This window comes from Sycon ciliatum, unplaced genomic scaffold (assembly GCF_964019385.1).
Source record: "Sycon ciliatum unplaced genomic scaffold, ocSycCili1.1 SCAFFOLD_1482, whole genome shotgun sequence".
Classification (NCBI taxonomy): Eukaryota; Metazoa; Porifera; class Calcarea; order Leucosolenida; family Sycettidae; genus Sycon; species Sycon ciliatum.
The window spans coordinates 7,558-32,111 of record NW_027044892.1 but is presented as its reverse complement, the minus strand read 5'-3'; the positions used below and the strand labels follow the sequence as shown (position 1 = coordinate 32,111).

General features: G+C 49.9%; 1 protein-coding gene across 1 annotated transcript; it reads right to left on the bottom strand.

Annotated features, from left to right (window-relative positions):
- Positions 1-11,556: 11,556 nt before the first annotated feature.
- Positions 11,557-15,720, bottom strand: LOC135830707 (uncharacterized). Its single transcript, XM_065342935.1, has one exon. It carries the CDS (start codon positions 15,718-15,720, stop codon positions 11,557-11,559), a length of 4,164 nt encoding a protein of 1,387 aa, XP_065199007.1.
- Positions 15,721-24,554: the final 8,834 nt, after the last annotated feature.

Here is a 24,554-nt window from a genome sequence, read left to right as displayed (position 1 = left end):
TGCCCGTGATGGAGACAATTGACATTTGCGCTAATGCTCTGTACCACGATAAAGAGTACAGTAAACAGTTCGATTCTCCCTGGATGTCCGAAACTGCGTTCCGCAGACTAATGCAGATGATGACAACTGATGTTGAATTCTCTTTTGATGACACCATGTACCGCCAAATTGACGGGGTGGCCATGGGTTCACCATTGGGTCCAGTTCTGGCCAATGTGTTTGTCGGGTTTTATGAATCGAAGATTCCAAGTGCGATGTGGCCTAGCTTATATGTTAGATTCGTGGATGATTCGTTCACGCATTTCCGTAATCTGGAACAATCGAATGAGTTTCTTGGTATGCTCAACAACCTACATCCCGCTCTGAAATTTACATGTGAACATGAGCAGTCAAACCGTTTGTCTTTTCTCGATGTGTTAGTCGAGAAAACGGAGATGGGTGTTTCAACTTCAGTATATCGAAAACCAACGTTCACCGGGCAATACATTGTCTACGACTCCTATTGCTCGACTTTATACAAAACTAATCTCGTACGAAATTTGATCATGCGCGCTAGGCGGATTTGCTCGCCTGATAAGCTTCAGCAAGAGCTTTGTTTCCTGAAGAAGGTATTCGTTCGGAATGGATATCCTGTTCAGCTCCTCAGTAAGCTGTTTAGCGAACCTGATATTCAGGCTGCCGAGCCTGAGTTTGGCCCTGACCCATGTCGTGTGTTTTTACGACTTCCATGGAAAGGTCAAATTTCGCTGGATGTGGCCCGCGCCGTGAGGACTGTTGTCAGACAAACCTATTTTGCCACAGCATTGACAACAGTCTTTACTACCGCCCGTGCGTTCACGGTGAAGAAGGATGTTCTTCCTACCCAACTGATTAGCCATGTAATCTATCATTTTGAATGTCGGCATTGTGATAGCCGATATGTAGGAAGAACCCTTCAGCACCTGAACGCACGCGTCAAACAACATGTACCATTGTACCTATTGTCAGATGGAGCCAAAGCCCAGCGACCTGGACGAGGCCGTCCCCGCAAACAGGTGCCAGTTGCACAATTACAACAGAACCACACAGTACCGGTTGAACGGACTACAAGTACACAGGTACGTGAGACTGAAGGAAATGGCCAAACACAGGTACGGAGACCAGTAACTAGGAGCATGACTCGTGCGCTGGTAATAGCATCTACAACCGGACATGGACTGGCAGCGAGCAGTAGCGTGGGATTGTCGTTGGGTGCAGAGGACGGGATGGAAGCGGAGGAGGATGAGGAAGGTGAGAGCAGTGATGAAGAGAGTGAGTTGGACAACCAAGATGAAGATGACCGGACTGAAGGTGAGACCACAACGAAAGGGTCAGCCATTAAGAAACACCTCTTGTCTAGTAGCCAATGCCGCTCAGTGTATGATGATTCATGCTTCACTGTTTTGTGTCGTGCTCGTAGGTTTCGTGAACTTAAGGTATTAGAAGCTGTTTTCATCCGTAAACACAATCCTAATCTATGCATTCAGAAAGAAAATGTCACAAAACTGAGACTCTTCACCTAGCATTCACACACGTATTCATTCGCATACACCTACACCTCACAGTTCCTCACTCTATCACATTCACCTGCTTCCACGCCTTCATTTCACTCACCTTTTGTAGTAGCTCACACCGTCAGAACACTCTCACATCTTTTCCTCAATTTCTTTCGACTTCTCTCCCACTTTAGTTTTTTTCACACCTCACCTTGTATACTTCCCACTATCCGATAACCTATAAGTAGTTTGTTTCTCCGTATAGCCTCTATTGTGAGACGATTTTCCCTGATGATAGTCTCAAGAAAATCGATTAGGAACAACCATTTTAGATACATGTATTCTCATTCATCATTTTGTAATGTCCGCTTCACTTATACTATTAATCGCATTAATAAAGAAAACATACTTAATGATTAAAGGTAACACCGGCAATGGCATAAAGAGTTCTGGATCATTATCAATGAAGAATACTTTGGGAATTGATGAACAATTTCTTTGGAGACTGCTATGTAGTGTAGTTATTATATTATGACTACATGCTCACATGTCTTATTGCACATGCGGAAGGAAAACATGGTCTCTATTCTTGGTGAACTTGAAAAGTACTTTGTGTGAGCGTAGGACAGAACAATGGCGACGAAGTAATAATTAATCATAGAGTTATTATTGTACTACAGTCGTGGTAGTTACGAATTGTTTCCATTGCCATGGCCATGGCCACGATAGAGCCGTTTGACGGCGGAGATTTTGATGAATGGCGGGAGAAACTGGATTTATTCTTTTGTGCAAACGAAATCGGAGTTGTGGCGGCGAATGCCAGTACGGCTGAAAAGACTCGTTGTGAAAAACGGGTATCAGCTAATCTTATCTCTCTTCTGAGTAAACGGTTTACTTCACACTAAATACTCTTTTTTTAGCTAAAGCTCTGTGTGATTTGAAGTATCAGGAGATCGTGATAAACTGACGGATCATTACAAGGTTCAAACATCACGATCGAGCGCAACGCACGCTTTCAGGAACTGTAATCAACTTCCGACCGAGTCAGGGACTGACTTTTCGCATCGACTGCAGCGCAGTGCTGGAGACTGCAAGTGTTGGAGCCATTTGGATAGAGCACTGTCGGACCAGTTCATCAGTGGTTTGCGGAGTGTTGCAGTGAAACGATTAATTCTGGCGAAGCCAGACGGAGAAGTCGACACATTTCAGAAAATCAGTAATATTACTCTGAGTGAGAAGAGTGCCGCAAAGGTTGCTGCAGAGATGCGTTCTGACACTTTGTCTCTAAATTCTGTCAAGTCTTCAGACTCGAGGTCGAGGCGTACCTCTATGCGACTTGTACTCGAAACCGCACACCAGCAAGGCTGACAAGTCATGGCATGTCTGGTGTAAAGAAAACGTGTTACCAGTATGGTTCAGAGAGTCACTTTGCGGACGGGTGTACCCACAAGTCGACGAAGTGCCGTTTCTGCAAGCGCATGGGGCATCTGGAGCGCGTTTGCCGGTCGAAGAAACGCCAACAAGATACCCATCAGTTGGATGACGACACAACGTACTTCCTCCGCCCAGGCAACATTTTCGCTTATCTCCTTCAGCCCAATGACAGGTGTCTAACAGCAATTTTTGCATCGTGTGCACTTCACCATCACAAAAATCTACTGGTTCAGGCGTACCAGTTCCAAACAAGTCGGCGAAGTCGGCAAAGAGTAAAGAAGAACCTAGAGTAGAGCGCCTTGAAGGCGAGTGAACTGGTAAAAAAGACACACAAAGTCAGTCACTCGTCAAGCTAGGTGGGTGCTGCTAGAGTACCACTGGAGTACAGAGCAGAGGTGTCATGTTGCGAAAAGCCAGCGTGTTTGATTGCAACAAGTGCTGCATCGGCTGATGACACAGGATGACTTCTACATATTTCGACTTTGAGAGTCTCTCTTGATGTTCAACGACTCCTCAACTCATTCTGAGTCGTTATATGCCGTTCTGGAGTGTATCAGTAACTAGTGTAAAGATAAGCGAACATTTTGCTTGGGCGGAGGAAGTACTATGATGATGATGATGATGATGATGATGATGATGATGATGATGATACTGGTGAGAGTGTACCGTTGTTTCACGTGTGCAATTTATCTCAGTCTACTGAAAAGGGTTCTAATGGTCCACTGTTTGTACCAGTCACTATGAATGGTTTTGTGGTAGATTTGGTGTCACGTGTTTGTTTCGTCTTGGTCGCTGTGGACACGCGTCATTGGTTGGTGGTGTTGTGTGCATGCGCGAAACTGTGTGAGCTAGTCTTTGGTCTGTCGTCTTGTCAAGATGTAGACGTTTTCCGTGTTCTTGTTTATTTGTCAATAAAAAGAGTGTAAAAAGGCAGTCTAGTGGTGGCGGTTGAGCTGATGCAGTGATGGAGAAGTAATGTTAGACTTACAACTACAACATTTGGCGCCCAACTAATCAAATCCACCAACCTGAACCTCGTCGCTATAATTATATCTCAGCTGGTATTCCTCTTCTCCTCGCCGTACCTCCGCGTCATCACTACAAATGACGTACTACAAACGCGCAGGCCCCGCATTGGCGCGCCTCCTCAGGTGAGCACCCGGTCTTGCTAGTTTGCTTTGTGTGTCGTTTCTTGTCCAAGCGTGCATGGAATTGGGTCCCGGCTTAGGTCGGTGGTCCCTTCGATAGTTCGTAGAGTGTATGTACCGTAACTTTGTAGGCCTACTTTCCAGTAGCTCCAGCCAGTACTAGTAGGTCTTAAAGTGCAATCTGTCTTTCTTGGATCTTGACATCCCAGGCGTAGATCTTGTTTCGTTGTAACTACTTGCCCTGCAGAATGCCGTGTTGTTAGACATTTTTGAAAATTTGAAGAAAAAAAATTGTTTGACACTTAAAAAAAAAAAATACTGTTTCGTAACACCACCTGATCGAGCTCTCGTACTGGTACTATACCTACACCTATATTATAGTCATTATGTCTCAGCCAACCCAGAGTAAGGTCACAGTTGAGGGCGCAGGCAAGTGGCTGATGCCAAACCAAACCATTTGGGGGCTCATCAAGGGAGGACCTGCAGTCCTTCATGAATGACTTTGTGCTATGCCTAGAAGCTAATGGGTATGTTCCAGAGGCGCAACCACACGATACCGTGGATGCAGAGTCAAGGCAAAAACTCGAGCTAATGGCCCGGGTTATCTTGTGTAAAAGCCTCACCGGCAGTGCTGCCTTGATGCTGCAGTCCCTGACCGCAACCGAACGCGGAGATAGAGGAAACATCGAGCAGGCATTGCAGGCTAGGTTTGGGGACCAGGGGAAGGAACTGTTACGCCAGACCGAGCTCCAAGCTCGCAAACGGCGGGTGGGCGAAACCCTAACGGAACTCGGGGACGCCATCCAAGTCTTAGTGGCAAAAGCCTACCCGGGGGCCCCCTCCACCATTGCTGACACGGTTTTAGTCCGGGCTTTTCTGGACGCATTAGACCCAGAAATGCGACGACGGGTGGGGGACCATGAACCGAGAACCTTACTGAAAGCGGTCCAGAAAGCGGTAGTTCTGGAAACTCAGGATAGGCTGCGTCCCGCTAGCGAGCCGGTCTTCGTGGCGGCCGCGGCACCTGAGGTAGAGTCGCGGCTCCACAGTCTCGAGAAATTGTGCGCCACCCAAACCCGTCTCCTGGAGACTTTGTGTGAAACCAGGGGTGATCCGGGGTCCTACCAGAGGGGTAAGGGTCCCCGTAGTTACGAATGCGGGAAGTTAGGGCATATTAGGGCCGAGTGCCGGCAGTGGCGGCCGCAGCCGCAAGGCCGCCGACAACCGTTTCCCACTAAGCGCCAGGCGCCCGAAAAGCCACAACAGGGGTCGGGTAGGCTCCCCCACCCTCAACAGGATTTAAACTAGGCGAGGCGGCTGGTGCGGGTCTTCCTGCCGCCTCGACCATGGAACCACAGCCAACTGATGAATGTGATGAAGAGTGTATTGCTGTGGCTTTGCCGATCTTTACCGATGATACCATGGAATTGTGTGACCCTTTCCCCCCTTTGTCTTTGGGGGAAACCGATAATTTGGCAGCTTCGGCTGCGCCCGAGAGTCCGGACCTGTTGTCCCCGGCACCTGAGGGTGGTATTGTTACGTTCCCAGATGTAGGATGTCCTGCTAATGCTGCCTCTGTGTCTGATGCGTGTGATGTGTGTGACGTATGTGCCTTCGAGCATTCACCGGCGGAGGCCCATCTCTGCACTCCACCTGCCGCTCCACTGCCCTCCCCTCCGTCTATTCCGGTCGAGTCCTCGGATGCCCTCCCGGTGGGTGCTGTCACGGCCGTCACCGATGCGGTACCCTTCTACATCCACCGTGCTGGCACCAGTCTCTTCGCGCCCGGTAAGTTGAGTACTGTTATGTGTAACTCGGTGGTATCATGTCTGGTCGACACGGGTGCGGCCATTACCTTGGTGAATTTTGCAGTAGTGCAGAAATTGCATGCGGAGCATTTATTACGACCTGCTTCAGAGTTGGGTGTGTCGGCACTGTACACTGCGGGCGGGGGTACCCTTGACATGAAGGGCTGTTTACCCCTGACATTTAAGTTTGGCAATATTTCGTTTTCCGCCCGTGTTTTAGCTGTCGCGGGGTTAACTGAGGAGTGTTTGTTGGGTGCCGACATTTTGGCAGCCCATGGGTTTTTGCTACACCTGGATGGGTCACCCCGTTTAAAGTTAGCAGGGCACACCGTCCCATTATCTAGGGGACGGGGGGATGTAGTTCCGGTTCATGCCGCCAGGTTCGGCGGTGACGTGCAGAGCACGTTGTGGTTTGGGTTTTCAACCCTGTTGCTTTTGATAGCAAGTGTTTGCGGTTCAGCTCGGCTGATATTAGTGTGCAAACTAGCGTTGGCTTTTAGTTTTATCATTGCGTTTATTGTCCGGGGTGGCATCACGTGGCCTGTGTATTCCCCTACCCCGGTGGTCCCTCCCAGGGTCTGCCCCCCTGCTACTCCATCTCATTAGTGTCTCCGGTAGAAATTCCCCCGCGGTCTCAGTTGCTGTTGCGGGGCGAGGTCACGGCACCTCCCGAGATGATTGGTCTGGTAGAGGCTGTAGTGGATTCTGATCTGGGGTATGCCCTACCCCGTGCTGTTTGCGCTGTATCTCCTTCTGGTAGTGTCCCCTTGTGTCTAACCAATGTGTCGGATGTGCCGGTGTGGTTGGAGCGTGGTATGCATCTAGGGCAGTTCCTACCAGTGGAGGACCCTCGACCGGATGTCTCAACAGACGAGGGTGTGGCAGTGGGCGTGCAGTCTGCGGCGTCCGCCTCTACCCCAGCAGACCGTTTCGATCTCTCTCGGTTCGCTGGCACTGCGGAACAACGGCAAGATCTGGTCAGTTTGTTAAACAGTTTTTGTAGTGCTGGGATTAGTGCTATCATAGTGGTCAGTGTTATGTTGTAGAGTATAGGCTATAGCATTAACGCCATCATACTATAGTGTAGAGTTCGGCACATTCCGTATTGTGTTATAAGCCGAGTGTCGCATCATGCAGAATCAGAATACAGATCTTCTGGAACCAAGCAGTTGCTCTGGCAAGCGTGGGCTACAGTACTACATTGGCGCAGTGAACCGGCAGTCAAGCATCTGGACGCTATGGCGAAGGGTCGGCCACCCAAGGAATTTCATCCTGACTTCGGACAAGACACGGGTGCCGACTTCGACCTATGGCTGGAGGATGTGAACGACTACATGAAGATCTGTCAAGTTTCGACTCCAGAAGACAAGAAGTGTCTCTTATTGAATCTGGCTGGACTTGGGATCAGGAAGATTGTCAAGGGTCTGGTTGTTCTCGCTCCAAGTGATGCAACACACGACGACCCAGGAGACACATACAAAGCCCTTACAGAGGCAGTCCGCGCTCATTTTCGCCCATCCAGGAACACGACGTCTGAGAGGCACAAGTGTCGGCAGATTAAACAGACGCCAGATGAATCTGTCTCCACCTTCGTTAGTCGGTTACGCGAGAAGGTGGAGTGGTGTGACTTTGCAGCGACAGACGTGGACTCGGTCGTCAACACACAGGTGCGTGACCAACTGATTGCAGGGTTGCGATCGCAGGAGCTGCGACGGGAACTGCTAAAGGAGGCAAAGCTGACGCTAACGGATGCCGTTTCAAAGGCTGTGGCCCTAGAAGCATCTTTCTCCGACTGCAAGCTATACGAAAGTCGGACGAGTCCAGGAGGCTTGGAGACATCAGCGCCTAGAGGACAAGAATTGGCTGCTGTAGTTTCGGGCAGCGTCTCGGGTGGAATCGGAAGTGGCGACCGGCGCGCCATGGGGAAGACGTCCACCAAGAGACTAGGATGCAAATACTGTGGTCGTGTACATGCCAAAGGCAAGCAATTTTGCTCAGCTGCAAATGTAAGGTGTCGGGACTGTGGCAAAGTAGGTCATTTCGCAGCAGTCTGCCTCTCCAGCAAAGCTCATGCGGTGCAGGATGAGGACAGTGAAGCCGCGCGAATTGTGTACGATTCGATTTACGCTTGCAGCGACAAGGCAGCCAGTGGTCAATTCACTATGACGCTTATGGTGAATGGCAGGCCTTGCGAGGGACTTCTCGATACCGGCGCAACACGGACAATCTTGACGGATGATGTGGTACAGCCCACTCGCTGCAGTGATCGTAAGCTGCGCGCGTACAATGGCGGCGAAGTCAAGATGCTTGGCATGGCGAATGTCGGTGTTGCCGTCGGGGAAAGGTCAATCCAATGCGAATGTTTCGTTGTACCGGCAGGCCGGCGAACTGTACTGTTTGGCCAGGATGTTATCGCACAACTGGAGCTGCTGGTGAACGCCCACCTGGCAGACACGGCACGGCTGGTGGACACTGCTCCCGTGTCCATCACTGTCGACCAGAAAGCACGGCCTGTGGCGCAGCCAGCTCGTCGTCCACCGTTCAGCGCCAAGGCTGACATCGAAAAGAAGCTGACGCGATTAGTGAATGCGGACATTTTTGAACCAGTGAAAGAGGCGTCGCCTTGGGTGTCGCCTGTTGTCCCTGTGCGTAAGCCGAATGGTTCAGTCCGATTATGCGTAGATTATCGGCAATTGAACAAATCTATCATTAGGGAGCGGCACTGCTTACCTACTGTAGATGAGATCACGGGAGAGCTAGCAGGCGCGCAGGTCTTCTCAGTCTTGGATGCGGAATCTGGTTTTCATCAATTGCTATTAGAGGAAGAATCCCGATTCTTCACAACCTTTGCTTCGCATTGCGGGCATTGCGGGCATTGCGGGCATTGCGGGCATTGCGGGCATTGCGGCTTATACCGATTTAAGAGGTTGCCATATGTCATCTCTTGCGCTCCTGAAATTTTTCAACGTGTTGTTTCTGACATCTTGGCTGGTTTACCTGGTGTTACTGTCTATATAGACGACATCTTGATCTTTGGCAAGAATCGAGTGGAACATGATGCTCGTCTAGCGAGTGTTCTAGAGCGTTTGAGGGCAGCGAACCTCAAACTGAACTGGGACAAGTGTAACATCGGCAAGGATCAGGTGAAGTACCTCGGACACATGCTAACCAAAGACGGAGTTCAAGCCGACAGCAGCAAGCTCAGCGCTATTTCCGAGATGGCACCGCCAAAAACAGTGGCAGATGCTCAGCGCTTCCTGGGTATGGTCACCTACCTCGGAAAATTCGTGCCTTGTCTGACCGGTGCCACAGACCCTCTGCGTCGGCTGATGAAGCGTGAGCCGTTCACTGTGGATGAGAGCCTGCTGAGCGCATTCGCAGCCGCCAAAGAAGCAGTGGTCTCCTCCCTACAGACGCTCGCTTATTTCCAGCCATCTATGGACGTAGCAACAGCCATCAGCTGTGACGCTTCACCCACCGGCCTTGGGGCGATATTATGGCAGCAGAGCGAGTCAGGTCAATGGCTGCCGATCACATGTGCCAGCCGCACACTCACAGACGTCGAGTCACGGTACTCTCAAATGGAGAGGGAGATGCTCGGGGTAGTGTTTGCGCTAACGCGGTTTCGTCAGTATGTCCTGGGTCGCCACGTGCAGGTACACACCGACCACAAGCCTTTAATTCCGATCGTTCAGGAACCATTTGACGAAGTTCCCCCTCGACTCCAACGGTGGTTGGTGGCTCTTATGCCTTACGATTATACCCTGAAGCACGTGCCGGGTAAGGAGCTATTCTGTACTGATGCGCTGTCCAGAGCCCCAGTTCCAACAACGGATGCTTCGCCTGCAGAATCGCGTTCTCTACACGAGTATGTTGGTCTAGTGCTGGAGGCAGCCCCGGTAAGTCTCGACGACATTCGCTGTGCTGCTCGAGATGACCCAGTCGCAAGCAAAGTAACCCAACTCGTGCTGACCAATTCATGGCATGATCTCTCGTCGTGCAAGCAGCAGTAGTACCTCATCCGAGATCAGCTGACTGTGGTCGACGGCATCTTGATGATGGGCGGGCGGTTCGTGATTCCGGAAGGAGTGCGATCAGCAATTATGACACTGGCTCACGAGGGGCATCCAGGGCAAGAGGCGGTCTTAGACACTCTTCGCCAGAGAGTCTGGTGGCCAGGGATGACCGGAGACGCAGGAATCTTCGTGGAGCGTTGCTCCGAGTGCTGGAGAAGGCGCGCAAACAGTCCGCAGGAGATTCTACCGACAGAGATTGTTGGCGTCTGGAACAAACTGGCAATCGACATCGTGACAATTGACGGATATTCTATTCTTTCGGTCATCGACTACGGGTCTCGGTACCCTCTCCTCAAGATACTGCCCTCGACTACCTCTGCCGCAGTCGTCGAAGAGCTTCAGGACATTTTTGCTACTTTTGGCATACCCGATACCCTTGTTTCCGACAATGGGCCGCAGTTCGTCTCCGGGGAGATGGAGACTTTCCTCAGTCGCCTTTGCATTTCCCATGTTCGCTCCAGCCCACGGTACGCCCGCTCGAACCGCATGGTGGAGCGACTACACAGGGTGGTGAGGGAGAGATTGGCTGCTTTGAAAGCACACCTCCCATTCCGACGCCGGCTCAACCAAGTGCTGTTTGATATCCGCAGCTCGCGTCACAGGATGTTGGGCACATCACCGAGCGCAGCACTGTTCTCTCGGCAGCTGCGAACAAGAATCCCAGCTCGTATAGACCCTATGATCGTCAATCCACAGCATCAGTTGAAGGCTAAAGCAGGCATGGCCAACGATCACGATTCTCGACGAGGCGTACGCATGCTGCCTGACCTAAGGCCTGGCACGAAGGTTGTGGTGGAGGATGGCTACTGCGACATGGCAAGGCCGTGGACGGTGGTGAGTCAGTACGGTCGTCAAGTTGGAGTAACGGATGGCTCCCGATACCTACTCCGAAACCGGCAGCATGTCCGCGAGTACGTTAGCCCTCACAAACCCGTCGAGTGTCCTGTAATGGAATGATGGCAAAGCCCCTGTGACCCAACCCAAGCGGCCACACAACCAAGACGTTTTATTTAGCTTACATTTGTCATTACAAGGAAAAAAGAGAACTAACCAAAAGCCATCATCTCGGAACTACTCGTAGTAGTAGTACTTCACGTGACCTAAACCGGAACTAAATCGTACCCGCACGGTACGCAGCGCAGACTGCACGTACAGCAGAAAATAACCATGATAACGCGACGCAGCTTGGAAAGCCAGCTAGCTAGCTATGTATGAAACAACGGACCGCAAGCATGACAGCGGGAAATGCAAAGGGCCAGTCGGCAACAGTACACAATGACGATTTATGCTATTGGGTATCATTCATGGCTAGACCTAACACTGTATGCACGTGACATGTCGCCAAGCTATTGTTCTAACCAGAGGAGTAATTGTCACCTTCAGCAGCATGGATCTAAGAGTAAGACTAAGACTGTATTCATCATCACACCTCCACCAGGTGACAAGTCTCTTTACGAGCAAGGACCGGAATACACTCGAAACACTGTGAAAGAAAAAACCTATAGTATTTAGGAACACAGCCCAGAATAATAGAACCACAGAACAAATGAACTACTGCACACCATCAGCTCCACACTCACGGAGCATACCTCCTTGGGGCTCTCAATGTATCTCGATTCCGGAGGCTTCGTCCAACTGGCTGATCATCTTCAACAATCGGCAGGTCAAAGGCAATGGGCAGTTCGCCATTGCTGCTAGAACTGGCCTCCACCTGGTCGACTTCCGTTGACTCTGACTCAGCCTCGCCTGGATCCATCTTCAACAGATCAACATTCACGATCTTTGTGCCACCGCGACCGTGCGCAACGACGACCGTTGAGGATGCCACCACTGCCTCGACCACCCAACCACGCTCGTAGGGAGGCTGGCGCTTCTGCCGTCGGTCCTGGCGTCGCAACAGAACTGGATCTCCGGGCTGATAGGGACAGGCGACGCGAGATCTCGATTCATCAATGGAGTCAGCTTGCGATAACTGGCCGTCTAAATAATCCCACACCCGGGCCGTCTGCATCTTCAGCTTGTCCACCCAAGCGCTCTCAGATAGCTCGCTGCCGGACCTCTCCACCACCAGGCGCTTCGGCTTCCAGCCATACATCGCCTCGGCCGGGCTGATACGAGTGACACTATGCGGGCGTACACGGTACTTGAATAGCAGCAGATCAAGAGCCGCTTTCCAATCATCCTCTTCCTCCAACACCTTCCGAATCAAAGTGAGGAGCGTACGATTGAACCTCTCTACCATGCCTTGACTCTGCGGGTGACGAACGGCACCATGCTGCACTCGAACTCCAAACGCCGCAAACAAAGCCGACATGATAGCGTTGACAAACTCGGTGCCGTTGTCGCAGCGCACAATCTCTGGTGGGCCCCACCGGGCACAGATGGACAGAAAGGCATCAGCAACACTTCGTGCATCGTGCCGGGGCAACGGAACGACTTCAGTCCATTTGGTAAATGCGTCCACACACACCAGGACGCAGTGGAACCTGCCATCACGACTGCCGCCGAGCTCCATGGTGTCGATGAACACGGTGTTCCACGGACCAGATGGCATGGCAGACCTCGTAGCTGGAACACTCTCGCCACACTGCGGACTGGCAACAGCACAGGCCTGACACTTGCCAACAAAGTCCTGGCACTTTGCTGCCATTGAGGGAAAGAAGCACCGGCATTGCAGAAACCGCCAGGTTCCCTCCCAACCGGCGTGTCCAGTCTGAAGATGGGCTGCGCGCAACACTCTCTCCTCTAGAGACTCTGGGACTACTGGAACGACTTCTTCTTCACCAGTCGGCACCTTGAAGCTCCTCATCAGGACACCGTCGGCAACACAGAGTTGATTCTGGATCTTCTTGTAGCCAGCAGCGACAACTTCTTGTTCAGCTGTCTTCGCTGCAATCACCGCTGTGATGGCCGCATCACTTTCCTGTTCGCTGGCTATCTCTTGGAGCGACACAGGGCCAAGAGCAGATGGATCGATGCAGGCACCCGACACGCCGACGTCAAACTCGCCGACGCCTGACTGACCTTTCCAGTACTGGACGAGCTTCTCAGGAACTCTAGTCAGCTCGTCTGCCTTGTTGCTAGCAGATGGAACCCACTTCAGATCAACGCTGAGGTCAGCCGCTTTGATCAAGTCATCGATGATTTGGAGTCGCCGGTGAACCACCACCTTGTTCAGCCCACTGACTTTGATTCGCTTCAAGTGGCCGAAAAGCGAGCTCAGCCAGCCATGAACGGTCTTGGAGTCGGTCAAGACCTTCACCTTGCGCACATTCCACTCAACCGCCAAACTCAGGCCCTTGATGACCGCCTCGAGCTCTGATAGGTTGATGTGGCGTGTGTCGTTCTTCAGTCTCAGCCAGCATTGGTCCTCTACCACTCGGCCGTCGACTTCCAGGGCCACGCCATAGGCGATACTCGAGGCATCGCACCAGATCTTCCAGGAGTGTTCCTCGCCGCTTGGAACGCTCCAAGCACCATGAACTGGGTCTTCCTTCAGCACCCGAGCCATGACGTCACGACACAACACCTGCAACTCTTCTGGAACCGGCTCATCCCATGCATCAGTCAGACAGGCCAAACGACGGAGCCAGCTTGACATCGGCCGCAGCCAGCGACACACAGGATAATGCGCCGTCAGGGCGCCACACCAGCGAAAGATGCTACGCTTCGTCAGCACAGCAGGAATATCAATGGATGTCGAGTCACGACGATCCCATCGCAGCTGGTCTCCCTCAGCATCAATCTTCAGGCCAAGCACGCACGCCTCCTCAAGCTTCACAGGCGGCTTCGTTGGTAGACCATACCGTTGCAGAGAGGCAGCCAGCTCCTTGGTCTGATGGCGTGGTGTCAGGATGTCATCCACATAGTTGTCAGTTGCCGGAAAGTCCTTCGTAACCCACCGGACAATAGCATCCATGACTTTTGGTGCGATTGAAAGGCCGAACCCCATGCGCTGCATGACAAACTTCTGACCTTTCCAAGCCACCACCTGAAACCGCTGCAAGGCAGGCTGTACACGCACGTTCAGGAAGGCCTTCCGAATATCCAGGATATCCATAGCATCGCCGCACTGGCGCCATTTCCGAAGCTTCTCTTCACATGCTGGTGCATCCAGGCCCGGATGAGACACAATGAGACTGTTCAGCGCGCGATAATCCAGACAGGGGCGGACCGGAGTGGACACTTTGTGCTCTTGACACACTGCCAGCAGAGGCAAAACACCGCCAATCTCGCCGTGCGAGCCTTCGTCATAAGGAACTAGCCATCCTTGATCAATCCAGTTTTGGACCTCGGTGACGAACTTCACCTCCTGATCATCCGATAATCCTTGGCGGGAATACTCGCCGATGCCTGTACCGATAGGTGAACTTGGAGCAGCTCCGTCGCACCATTTCCAAGTGACTTCCCAGAAGCCTTTCTCGGGGTCGAACATCACTTCACAGTCACTCATCCCCAACGTGACCTTGTCTCCATCCTGTCGGACCTGAACGTGGCGTGGCAAGTGCTCTTCATTGCTGATCTTACTCTCGACTGCAGCCACGACTGGCCTCGTTCCGAACACAGCACCAGTTAGCTGGCCGTCACTCTCTGAATACTCCAGAGCAACACCACCGGCCGATGAGATCACATCAAGACCAATCAGCATGTCAGAGCGAACCACGTCCAGAGAATCAACTACCAGAAACTTGGCCTTGATTTTCGGCAGGTACACATTGTTGTCATCACGGGAGACAGTCAGCTCCACAGTGCCAGTGATATCGAGTGAGTTGCCGTTAATAGCCGTGATCATGTCCTCACCCGACGGCTTGCAGACAGGCACAGACAGTGTACGCACCGCAGCAGAAGACACTAGGGAGCGACTCGAGCAAGAGTCAATGGCTGCCTTCAGCCTGGTCTGCTCTCCATTGACCGACACGAAGACTTTCGGCAGGCCACCACGACGCCTGGCAACGAGGGCAAGACATGCATCATCTTCGCACTCTGCAGCAGCGACATCTGGTGATACTGCAAATGCATTGGCACCTGCACCAGGAGTCCTGCCACTCACTTGTCCTTCGGATTTGGCCTCAGGACAGTGCCTCTTGATGTGACCAAATCGTTTACATCTGAAACACTGCACCTTCTTCTTCTTGGGGCAGTCCCTCCTCAGGTGGCCAGTTTCTCCGCACAGGTAGCATACTCTGCTGTCTCCTGGCTCAGGTCCTACGGCAGACGCGCTGACACCAGGCTCATCCGCCACTGCAAGGAGAGCACGTGCTTGCTTCGTCAGCTGTGTCATCGTGGGATCCCCACTAGCCGCCGCGCTGAGGCGCAGCTGATTTGCAAATCGACGAGGCAGACCTGACAAGAACTGCTCGACGAGCACCGGGTCTTTTCCATCTGCTGCTTCCTTGTGGCCACTACGCGTCAACAAAAGGCGCAAGTCAGATGCATAAACATCGACAGTTTCATCTTCCCGCTTCCGACGTCGCACAAACTGGGAGTACGCCTCCCTCGACGAGCAGGCGAACGACTCCTCAAGCCGTGCCTTCACCTTATCCTCGTCCTCCTGATCCGCAGTAGCCATTTGTCTCCACACCGTAAAGGCATCGCCAGATAGATACAGAGGCACATGCGCCATTCGCTCCTTGCCTGTGCTCCATTTCTGAATTTTTCCCACGACCTGGAACTTCTGCCAGAACTCTTCCAAGTCCTCCTGGCCACTAAATGCGCGCAACGCGCCTTCTGCTTTCGCCATCCTTAGTTCCTCCCCGCAGTCCCGGGTTTCGGCACCAGAAACTGTAATGGAATGATGGCAAAGCTCCTGTGACCCAACCCAAGCGGCCACACAACCAAGACGTTTTATTTAGCTTACATTTGTCATTACAAGGAAAAAAGAGAACTAACCAAAAGCCATCATCTCGGAACTACTCGTAGTAGTAGTACTTCACGTGACCTAAACCGGAACTAAATCGTACCCGCACGGTACGCAGCGCAGACTGCACGTACAGCAGAAAATAACCATGATAACGCGACGCAGCTTGGAAAGCCAGCTAGCTAGCTATGTATGAAACAACGGACCGCAAGCATGACAGCGGGAAATGCAAAGGGCCAGTCGGCAACAGTACACAATGACGATTTATGCTATTGGGTATCATTCATGGCTAGACCTAACACTGTATGCACGTGACATGTCGCCAAGCTATTGTTCTAACCAGAGGAGTAATTGTCACCTTCAGCAGCATGGATCTAAGAGTAAGACTAAGACTGTATTCATCATCAGTCCGCCTATGCCATTATTACCTGAGTCGAGACAGGATACATCTTCTGCGCAGAGGTCGGTGTTGACCCCTCCGCATCCAGTGGATTCACCCCCGGCGTCGCATCAGCCTTGTGTCACCCAGAATTCTGAGCTCCAAGATACATCCGAACGGTCGGCGACCGAACACTGCTGAGTGCGAACCCGTGGCATCCAGCAGCGGGGACTGCCGTTTCATAGATGGGGCAGTCACCCGCTCCGGACGGCAGATCAAGCTGACAGAGAAGGCCCGTCTGTATTTGGACAGTCTGCGCTAGACATTGTATGAGCTTTGGTATTTACCACATTGCGTTACTTAAGTTCTGCTCAACCTTCATTGTGTTCTTCGCTTACACTTCTAGCCTTTCTGCTTATCTCTTCTTCATTGAGAGGGAGTAATGTAGTGCTGGGATTAGTGCTATCATAGTGGTCAGTGTTATGTTGTAGAGTATAGGCTATAGCATTACCACCATCATACTATAGTGTAGAGTTTGGCACGAGTGTCGCATCATGCAGAATCAGAATACAGATCTTCTGGAACCAAGCAGTTGCTCTGGCAAGCGTGGGCTACGGTACTACAGTAGCTGTGTCGTTCTCGTGGCTTCACCCAATTTCGGCTCTTCCCCCAAACATAGCACCAGACGGCAATGCTGTGTTCCCTCCAACGGGCCTGTGGTCTGCGGCCTGCAGACCCATATCGTCTTATGACACGAGAAGAGGCGCCACTCTTGCTAAACTAACAAAAGTATCAGCTCCTTTGCAGGATTAAGCGTGGTCCCCTCAACCTCAACAGTGTAGTGAGTACAATGCTGACGACTTGTACTGAAGGTGTTGCCGACGTACGACAACTATTTGTGACTCTAGGCCGCGAGTTGTAAGCCATGATTGCTCAACTAACGAAACTGCCAAATCCTTCGCAGGACTAATCATGGTTCTTATAGAATATTTCGGGGGCCAGCTTTTGGCTGCTGAACTCAATGTGTGGTCGCTTTCACGACGAGTCTGATCCGGGTCATAACAATTCCCCGGCCTCTCAAGAATCACGTCCCCGTGATCTCAACCGTCATTAAAGTCAGCGAGTCATGACGGTAACCCCCTAGCTCTTGTTGGCCAAGCCAACTGGTTCTGTACCGCAACAGGTACGGGCATAGAGTACGAACTGTGGCTTCACATTTCCATCAAAGAAATTCCAACTTCAGCTGAAACTGGTACTGCTCCACTATCGTAGAGATGAGCCTGGTGTTGATGAACAGCACACAGCTTGTCACGCAAAACTGAATGCACGTTTGCCAATCACTCACACAGAGCGTATACGCATGACGGTTCGCCATTTCGTGACATCCCAGATGGAAGTAGACCATAGGCCATAACGTGTGGTAGACACACCCCTCTACCACGTAGGTATCGGGTACAGTACCAACTTCCGCAGAGCTCCAAGAGCCATTTCATAGACTTGGTGGTATCCAACGAATCGGTTGCACCCACACCCCACCGATTACAAAAGACCTTGGCGACCTCTCCAATACTTCCACAGTAGGTTCATTGCTGCCAACAAGGACAGACGCAATCCACACACAATCCACACACTGTAGCACAGTTCTGTGGTAGTACAGATGGTTTTCAAACCAACTCGCTGAACACAGCATCGCAACATTCCAGATGTTCATCAATGAACGCTGAAACAGTGATTTCATTCTGGATACAATAGAAAATTCCAGATAAACTAGATACGCCGCAAATGGTCCCTGAGCAGTAAACTCATGAGCCGTTGGAATGGGCTGAGCTCATTGCACATTCCGAATGGCATTACAAGAACTGATAATTGCCACCGGGCCTAGAGAAGACAGTCTTCTCCTTGTCTGCAACTGCCAAAGGCATAGTAACAACCTGAACACAGGTCTAGGGTGCAACATGTTTGCATCGTACAGAGCGCTAAGCGCCTCTTCAATTTGCAGGAGGGTATACAGGTCCCGTTCTGTCACAGAACTAAGCTTCTTGTAGTCAACACTAATTTGGGTCAAACTGGCTGTCTTTCGACAAGTACAATAGGCGACGACCAAGGACAAGTAGAATCTTCCACCAGCCTCTGCCGTTTCATATTGTCAACAAGCTCGCGAGCAGTTTCACGAGAATTCCATGGCATACGCCTTGCAGCCTGTGCAACAGAGCCATGATCACGTGCCTCAATCTTATGTTGCAGCACCGAAGTGCAACCAAACTCGGATGGGTTTAATGCGAACTTATCTCGGTACCGAAGTACAAAAGTCTGTACGCAACCCATCTCCTCCAAGGAGATGTCTTGTCCAAGACCAGACCAGTCCCAAGACCATCTCTAGCACCTCGCGTTCCCGGGTGTTCCAGGATCGAGTCCAGCTCGTCCACACACCTAGGCTCCAGGATCGAGTCCAGCTCGTCCAACCCACAGCTCGTCCAACCTAGCTCGTCCAACCTACAGGGCTCCAAGATAGAGTCCAGCTCATCCAACCCACAGGGCTCTAGGATCGAGTCCAGCTCGTCCAACCCACCAGGCTCCAAGATAGAGTCCAGCTCGTCCAACCTGCAACGCGGGCTTGCTACCGGAACCTTTGCGCCAATATGCAAGCAAGGCTTCAAGACCCCGAGGTGATCCTCTGTCTTACCTACTACATCCGCTAAGCAAAACTTCGTTGCGTTTTTAGTGTTCTTGTCATGATATTTCTGTGGGTATTAGACATACATGTCAGTGATCTATCCCCTACGTAGGGTAGCCGAGTTGTCGGCCATTGTTCTGACAGGCTTTTGAACCTCCGAAAAGCGTGGAGTCCTTTGAAAAAATCGGCGAAGCAGAACCGTTTCTCGACAGGATGTCACCAGAACACAACCCCAGGCGTGCGCGCATGACACCAAAGTGCGAAAGTGAGAAACAGTTTGAAAGACCGCTGGCTCGAAGAAGTATCCAGGAGCCGGCCAGCGCTCAGGCACTGCTGTACTAGCACGAGTCGATCGTGTGCATCCGCACACAACCAAAATCAATGCACTTTTGTTTGCAGCGCAGGGGAAATGAAAAATGTTCGACATTCATGTTGTCATGCAGTCGGCGCAAAATCCTGATCTCAACGTCGACGACTTGGCGTTCTTCCACAGCCTGTAGACAGCCGTGTCACTTGTGGCAAAGGAAACCTAAAAGGAGCTTCTGCAGGGTATGGAAACGTTATGGCACGACTACACCCCTGCGCAGATGGGGAGCGTTTGTTTTGGTCTGTATGGCACCTTCCATGGCGTTCCGGAGAGTGGCCACAACTACCAGCGCCACCGTGGAGGTCGTCAAGCTCACAGTTCGAGTGAAGAACTTGGCGATCTCCACGATCAAATCATGTCTTGGAAATTTGTAAATGCTGCGGTACAAAAGCTGGCAGCGCTGGAGGCGAAAGTCAGTGAGGATCCAGACTCGATGTCATCAGTGAGTGTAAGTCGTCATCATATTCAGACGAAGAGTGAAGCTGCACAGCTTTGAAACAAGCTGTGTGTCATCTGTAATACTTTCATATGCTGCTTTTTTCCACTTTGCAAAGCGTGTTCGTAGCCATAGAATGATTTGGACTGAACTGCACTGTTGAGTTCCGATGAAAAAAAAAAAAAAAAAAAAAAAAACATGACCGAAGGTTGTGAGTTCGACCCCCACTTTCGGCAACCTTTTTTTTCTTTTTTTCTTTTCCAAATCAAGGTTTGTGGGTTCGAACCCCACTTTTGGCGACCTGTTTTTCTTTTTTCTTTCGCAAATCAAGGTTTGTGGGTTCGAATCCCAATATGGGCAATTTTCTTTTTTTTCAATTACATGTATGTTGATACTTATGCAGGGGCGTAGCGTAGCCCTTTTTAGTCTGCTTTGGAAGGTCATGTGATGTGACATAGGGTACAAAATTCATCCTATTTTAATTTTTGCAGCCAAGGATTTTTGCTCGTTCAGCTCCTTTTATTTTGAAGTTTCGCAGTAAACTGCACTCAGAAACGAGTCTGATGCAGCAGACTACATTGTACACCATGGTATACGATGTATATTGTACATGTACAATCATGTACATGTACATCATTCCCTTTGTTCTTGAACTACATATATTATGTACAGTCGAATGTCACTCATCCGGTCGCCAGTTATCCGAGCACGTCGGTTATCCGACAAGCCCGGGAGTGGTAATTTTATGACTCTCAACAGTAAAATTCTAAAAAACCTTTTTTGTTTTTTGGTGTATGTTATACGTATATAATATAACCTAACCAGTTGATTATATGGGAAATATAAACCTGTATACAAACCGAGGCGAAGCCGAGGTTTGTATATTGGTTTATATTTCCCATATTCAACTGAGTAGGTTATATTATGCTTATACTGAGCTGATATACAAACCCCCCAAGTGTGATCCTAAAAAAAAAAGGAGTTTATATACCAGTTTATACACCAGTTTATATACCAGTTTATATACCAGTTTATATGTATAGATTATAGACCGGTTAGGAGGTCTATACAGGATATATAGACCGAGTAAAAGACCGAGGTCCCCCGAGGTCTTTTACGAGGTCTATATATCCTGTATAGACCAACTATGAGGTCTATAATCTATTTATCGTGTTCTCCACGCAATAGTTTCTCTTCATATACGACATATCCTTGTAATTCTAATATTATACTATAGCCTATACTGCATTGTACTGCATTGAAAGTCAAGATCATTGTTTAAACTAGGTTCAGCATCGGTAGCACAGTGGCTGGGTGGTAAGGAAGAGTGACTGAGATTCACAAGGTTGTGGGTTCAAATCCCATCTTGTGTATTTCTGCTTTCTTCAACAATTTCTTTTTCTAAGTTGGAGAGAAAATTTCTAAGTCCAAGAAGTTCTAAGGAGTCAAATATAAGTAGTCAAATATATCATGTATTTGACTAAGCAGTCAAATACGCGATATATTTGACCGCTTAGGTATCAGGGAAATTAGTGGGGTCAAATACTAAGAAGGCGATAAACCAGTTTATATTCTCGTCATCGAAGTACCTGTTATATGCAAAATACAAGTCTGGAGTGTTGTGTGGGGAGAGATGGGAGTTTGTATACAAGCTCAGTATAAACCAGTTTATATACCAGTTTATATTCTCGTCATCGAAGTACCTGTTATATGCAAAATACAAGTCTGGAGTGTTGTGTGGGGAGAGATGGGAGTTTGTATACAAGCTCAGTATAAACCAGTTTATATACCAGTTTATATTCTCGTCATCGAAGTACCTGTTATATGCAAAATACAAGTCTGGAGTGTTGTGTGGGGAGAGATGGGAGTTTGTATACAAGCTCAGTATAAGGTATAATATGCATTTACTTGAAGTAGATGTGGTCAAGTATGCTAATATGTATGTGTACATGGAGCAATTCATGAATATGCATGAATATATTTGGGTATTGTGTACATAAATCAGTGAAATCCAGCCATATATGCACATAAAAAATGATATCAGTTATCCAACATATCCAGTTATCCAAAATGCCTGATTCCCGAAATGGTCGGATAAGTGACATTCGACTGTACTTGGTCCGACTTATTAAAATGTGCGTTTCACTTCGAACGTCGACCAAACAAATTCAAATAATCTCAGGATGGAGTAAACTTTCCAGCTACCTAACACTATCATTCAGTTGTCAATTTGTGATGTTGAAGAAGAAATGGCTCCAACTACAACGGAGGCAGCGGCTCAGGATCCTAGTCGACTCGAGCATTTTGCGTCCAAATTTTGTCGTTAGAGGACTCCTGTTGCTTCTCGCGGAACACAGAGAAGGCCTGGTGCTGAAATCAACACCCCGCTGCGATGGGGGATTGTCACGGAGTACCAAAACCTCCTGGGTGATCGTTCTCGAGTGCCTCCTGGCGGATTGAAATCGCTGCAATCGCTGTTTCCTTGGCAGAATTTCAGCAAACGCGTCATCCAGAAACTCGTGCAGAAAGCACAAGCATCGCTCCGTCGAGTTTGCTGATCTCTCTCGCAGTCGTTCACGATGTGGCGGCCGAGGAATCAAGATCACAGAAGAGATCGTCGAGAAGTTGATCGAAATAAATAACCGGCCTTGAGGTTGACTTTCAGACGACAACCTGGCTGGAAAACTGAAGCGCAGAAAGGGTGAATTATCCGGCGGATACGGTGCGGAGTCCTCGGATCCGCGCCCGGAGCCGCGATCGCGATGCGTCACAAGATCGCCAGTCTCCGGGGCCAGTGCAGTGGATTCGTGAAACAGGCAGGGAAGAGCACGCATGGTCTGACTGCATGACATGTCGACACAGTTCAGACTAGACTCAGTACGCGCGCGGTACGCGGTGGTCAGAAGTGATTTTTGATGCGTGGTGGTTTACTTGTTCACCTCATTTGAAGGTGTCGTGGGAGCTTCAGGCGAAAACACCTACAGCCACCATTCTGGTACTCGTACTGCACGAGGAGGAGGCGAAGTCGATCGTCTAAATCGTTGTTGTGAACCCTCTGCTTCTCTAAAGTGTCAGGAACGAACGACCCCACACGGCACGAGGACAACTATTTCACTTCCATCGACTAACTAAACAATGAATGAATGAATGAATGAATGAATGAATGAAAATCCAACACTAAAACCACCAGGTAGTTATAGCGTGAAAATGACAGCGTATATGAGAAAAGCATACACATACAACATACAACTACAGCGCACACAGCAAACCGCCCATAGCGCATGTAGCGTATACTACGTCGTAAACATCAGCGGTACGGCGGAGTCGGGATACAACTGCATTGAACCGAACACAATGTCACAAGCGAGAAGGCCTTTCACTCTCGAGAACTTGTGGTTTCACAAAATTCGTGCATATGGAGTGAAAAAATCAAAGAAGCGCAGTGTTGCTTGGAGGAGATGAAAAAAATGTCCACGTTTTGCAGGTTGACGCACTTGCAGATGCGCCCTGAGACACCAGCAGAGATGAAAACTAGAAGGTCAGGCCAAGAAACGACACAGTAGTTATCTATCTACCGTCTCTTGGTTGATTTTTTAGTACAGGTGCTCGTTTGTACATATGCTTGAGTTTTGAAGTCAAGCGCACATTTTATTAAGTCGGACCAAGTACTATCGGCTGCTTCTTACAAAGGTTTTTCTGGAGGCTGCGACAGTTGGACTTGCAAACAAACATGGCTTCTTTTCCTCAAATAGCAGGGAGCAGCAAGTTGGAACAAAAACAGCACAGTGTAGTCAGTTCACACCATGGAGCATTAAAACACCGGTACTTGCTGCTCCTTGCTTCACACTCAGCTCCTACCCCCCTCCCCCCCCCCCCCCTACCCCCCCCCCCCCCCGGGCGCTCAGGTCACGCAGCTGTTGTACGGTTTCAAAGGTGCCGAAAATGGCTGCATGTACAATCCTGTTCAAGACTGATATACAGTATAGCGTGTAGAAAACTTGTGTGATGAACCTATTCAGTACATGATTGTACAAGTACAGTGCACTCATCGAAACACTTAGGAACGAGGTTACGTTTAACGCGGGCACTTTGCGATACTTTTTATCCTGCTCTTATTTGGGCATTTCGCGGACAAAGTGCGGCAAACTCTAGCTGCTTTGTTTGCGAGTTTTGCGATACCGCGTTATGCGCCTGCTTATGGAATCCAATACACCACACCCTGACATTGCGCTTTTGGCCGATCCAAACTCTGCAATCACATCACCATCACCACAGCGAGAGCAATTCCGGTATATGTATCTATTATTGCACGATTAAAGAGGTCAATATATGAAATATAGAACGAGTAAAAGACCAAGGTCCCCGAGATTCGTGATTCGTTTAAAAAAGTCACTGCAGGAGGCGGAATTCAAGTGCCGGATTAAGATGTAGGAATTGAACGAAAAAAATCGGTTTCGTCAGAAAGTGAGCCGGTTGGCAAGGGTCCCGGATAAACAAGTGCCGGGTTAGAGAGGGACGACTGTACTTCTTCTCAACTACGTTGATACTTGCTTCTAAATCAGGACTATCTGGGTTGTAATCTTTTTCACCGACCACATTGAGCCACTTTGCATGCCTGAACATACAGTATCAAAATATGACATTTTTCGTACAGTTAATAGTAGTGTTTATTGTCTCTATATTATATTATATTAGGAGATTTGAATGCTAAAGTTGGGAGTTCGAGGCCGGGATCTGTCAGCCCTGTTGGATGCTACTCTAAACACACTACATCAAACTCAAATGGATGCAGACTTGTAGAATTTTGCGAGGACAACCGACTGGTGCTAACCAACACACTGTTCAAGCACAGGATGCAACA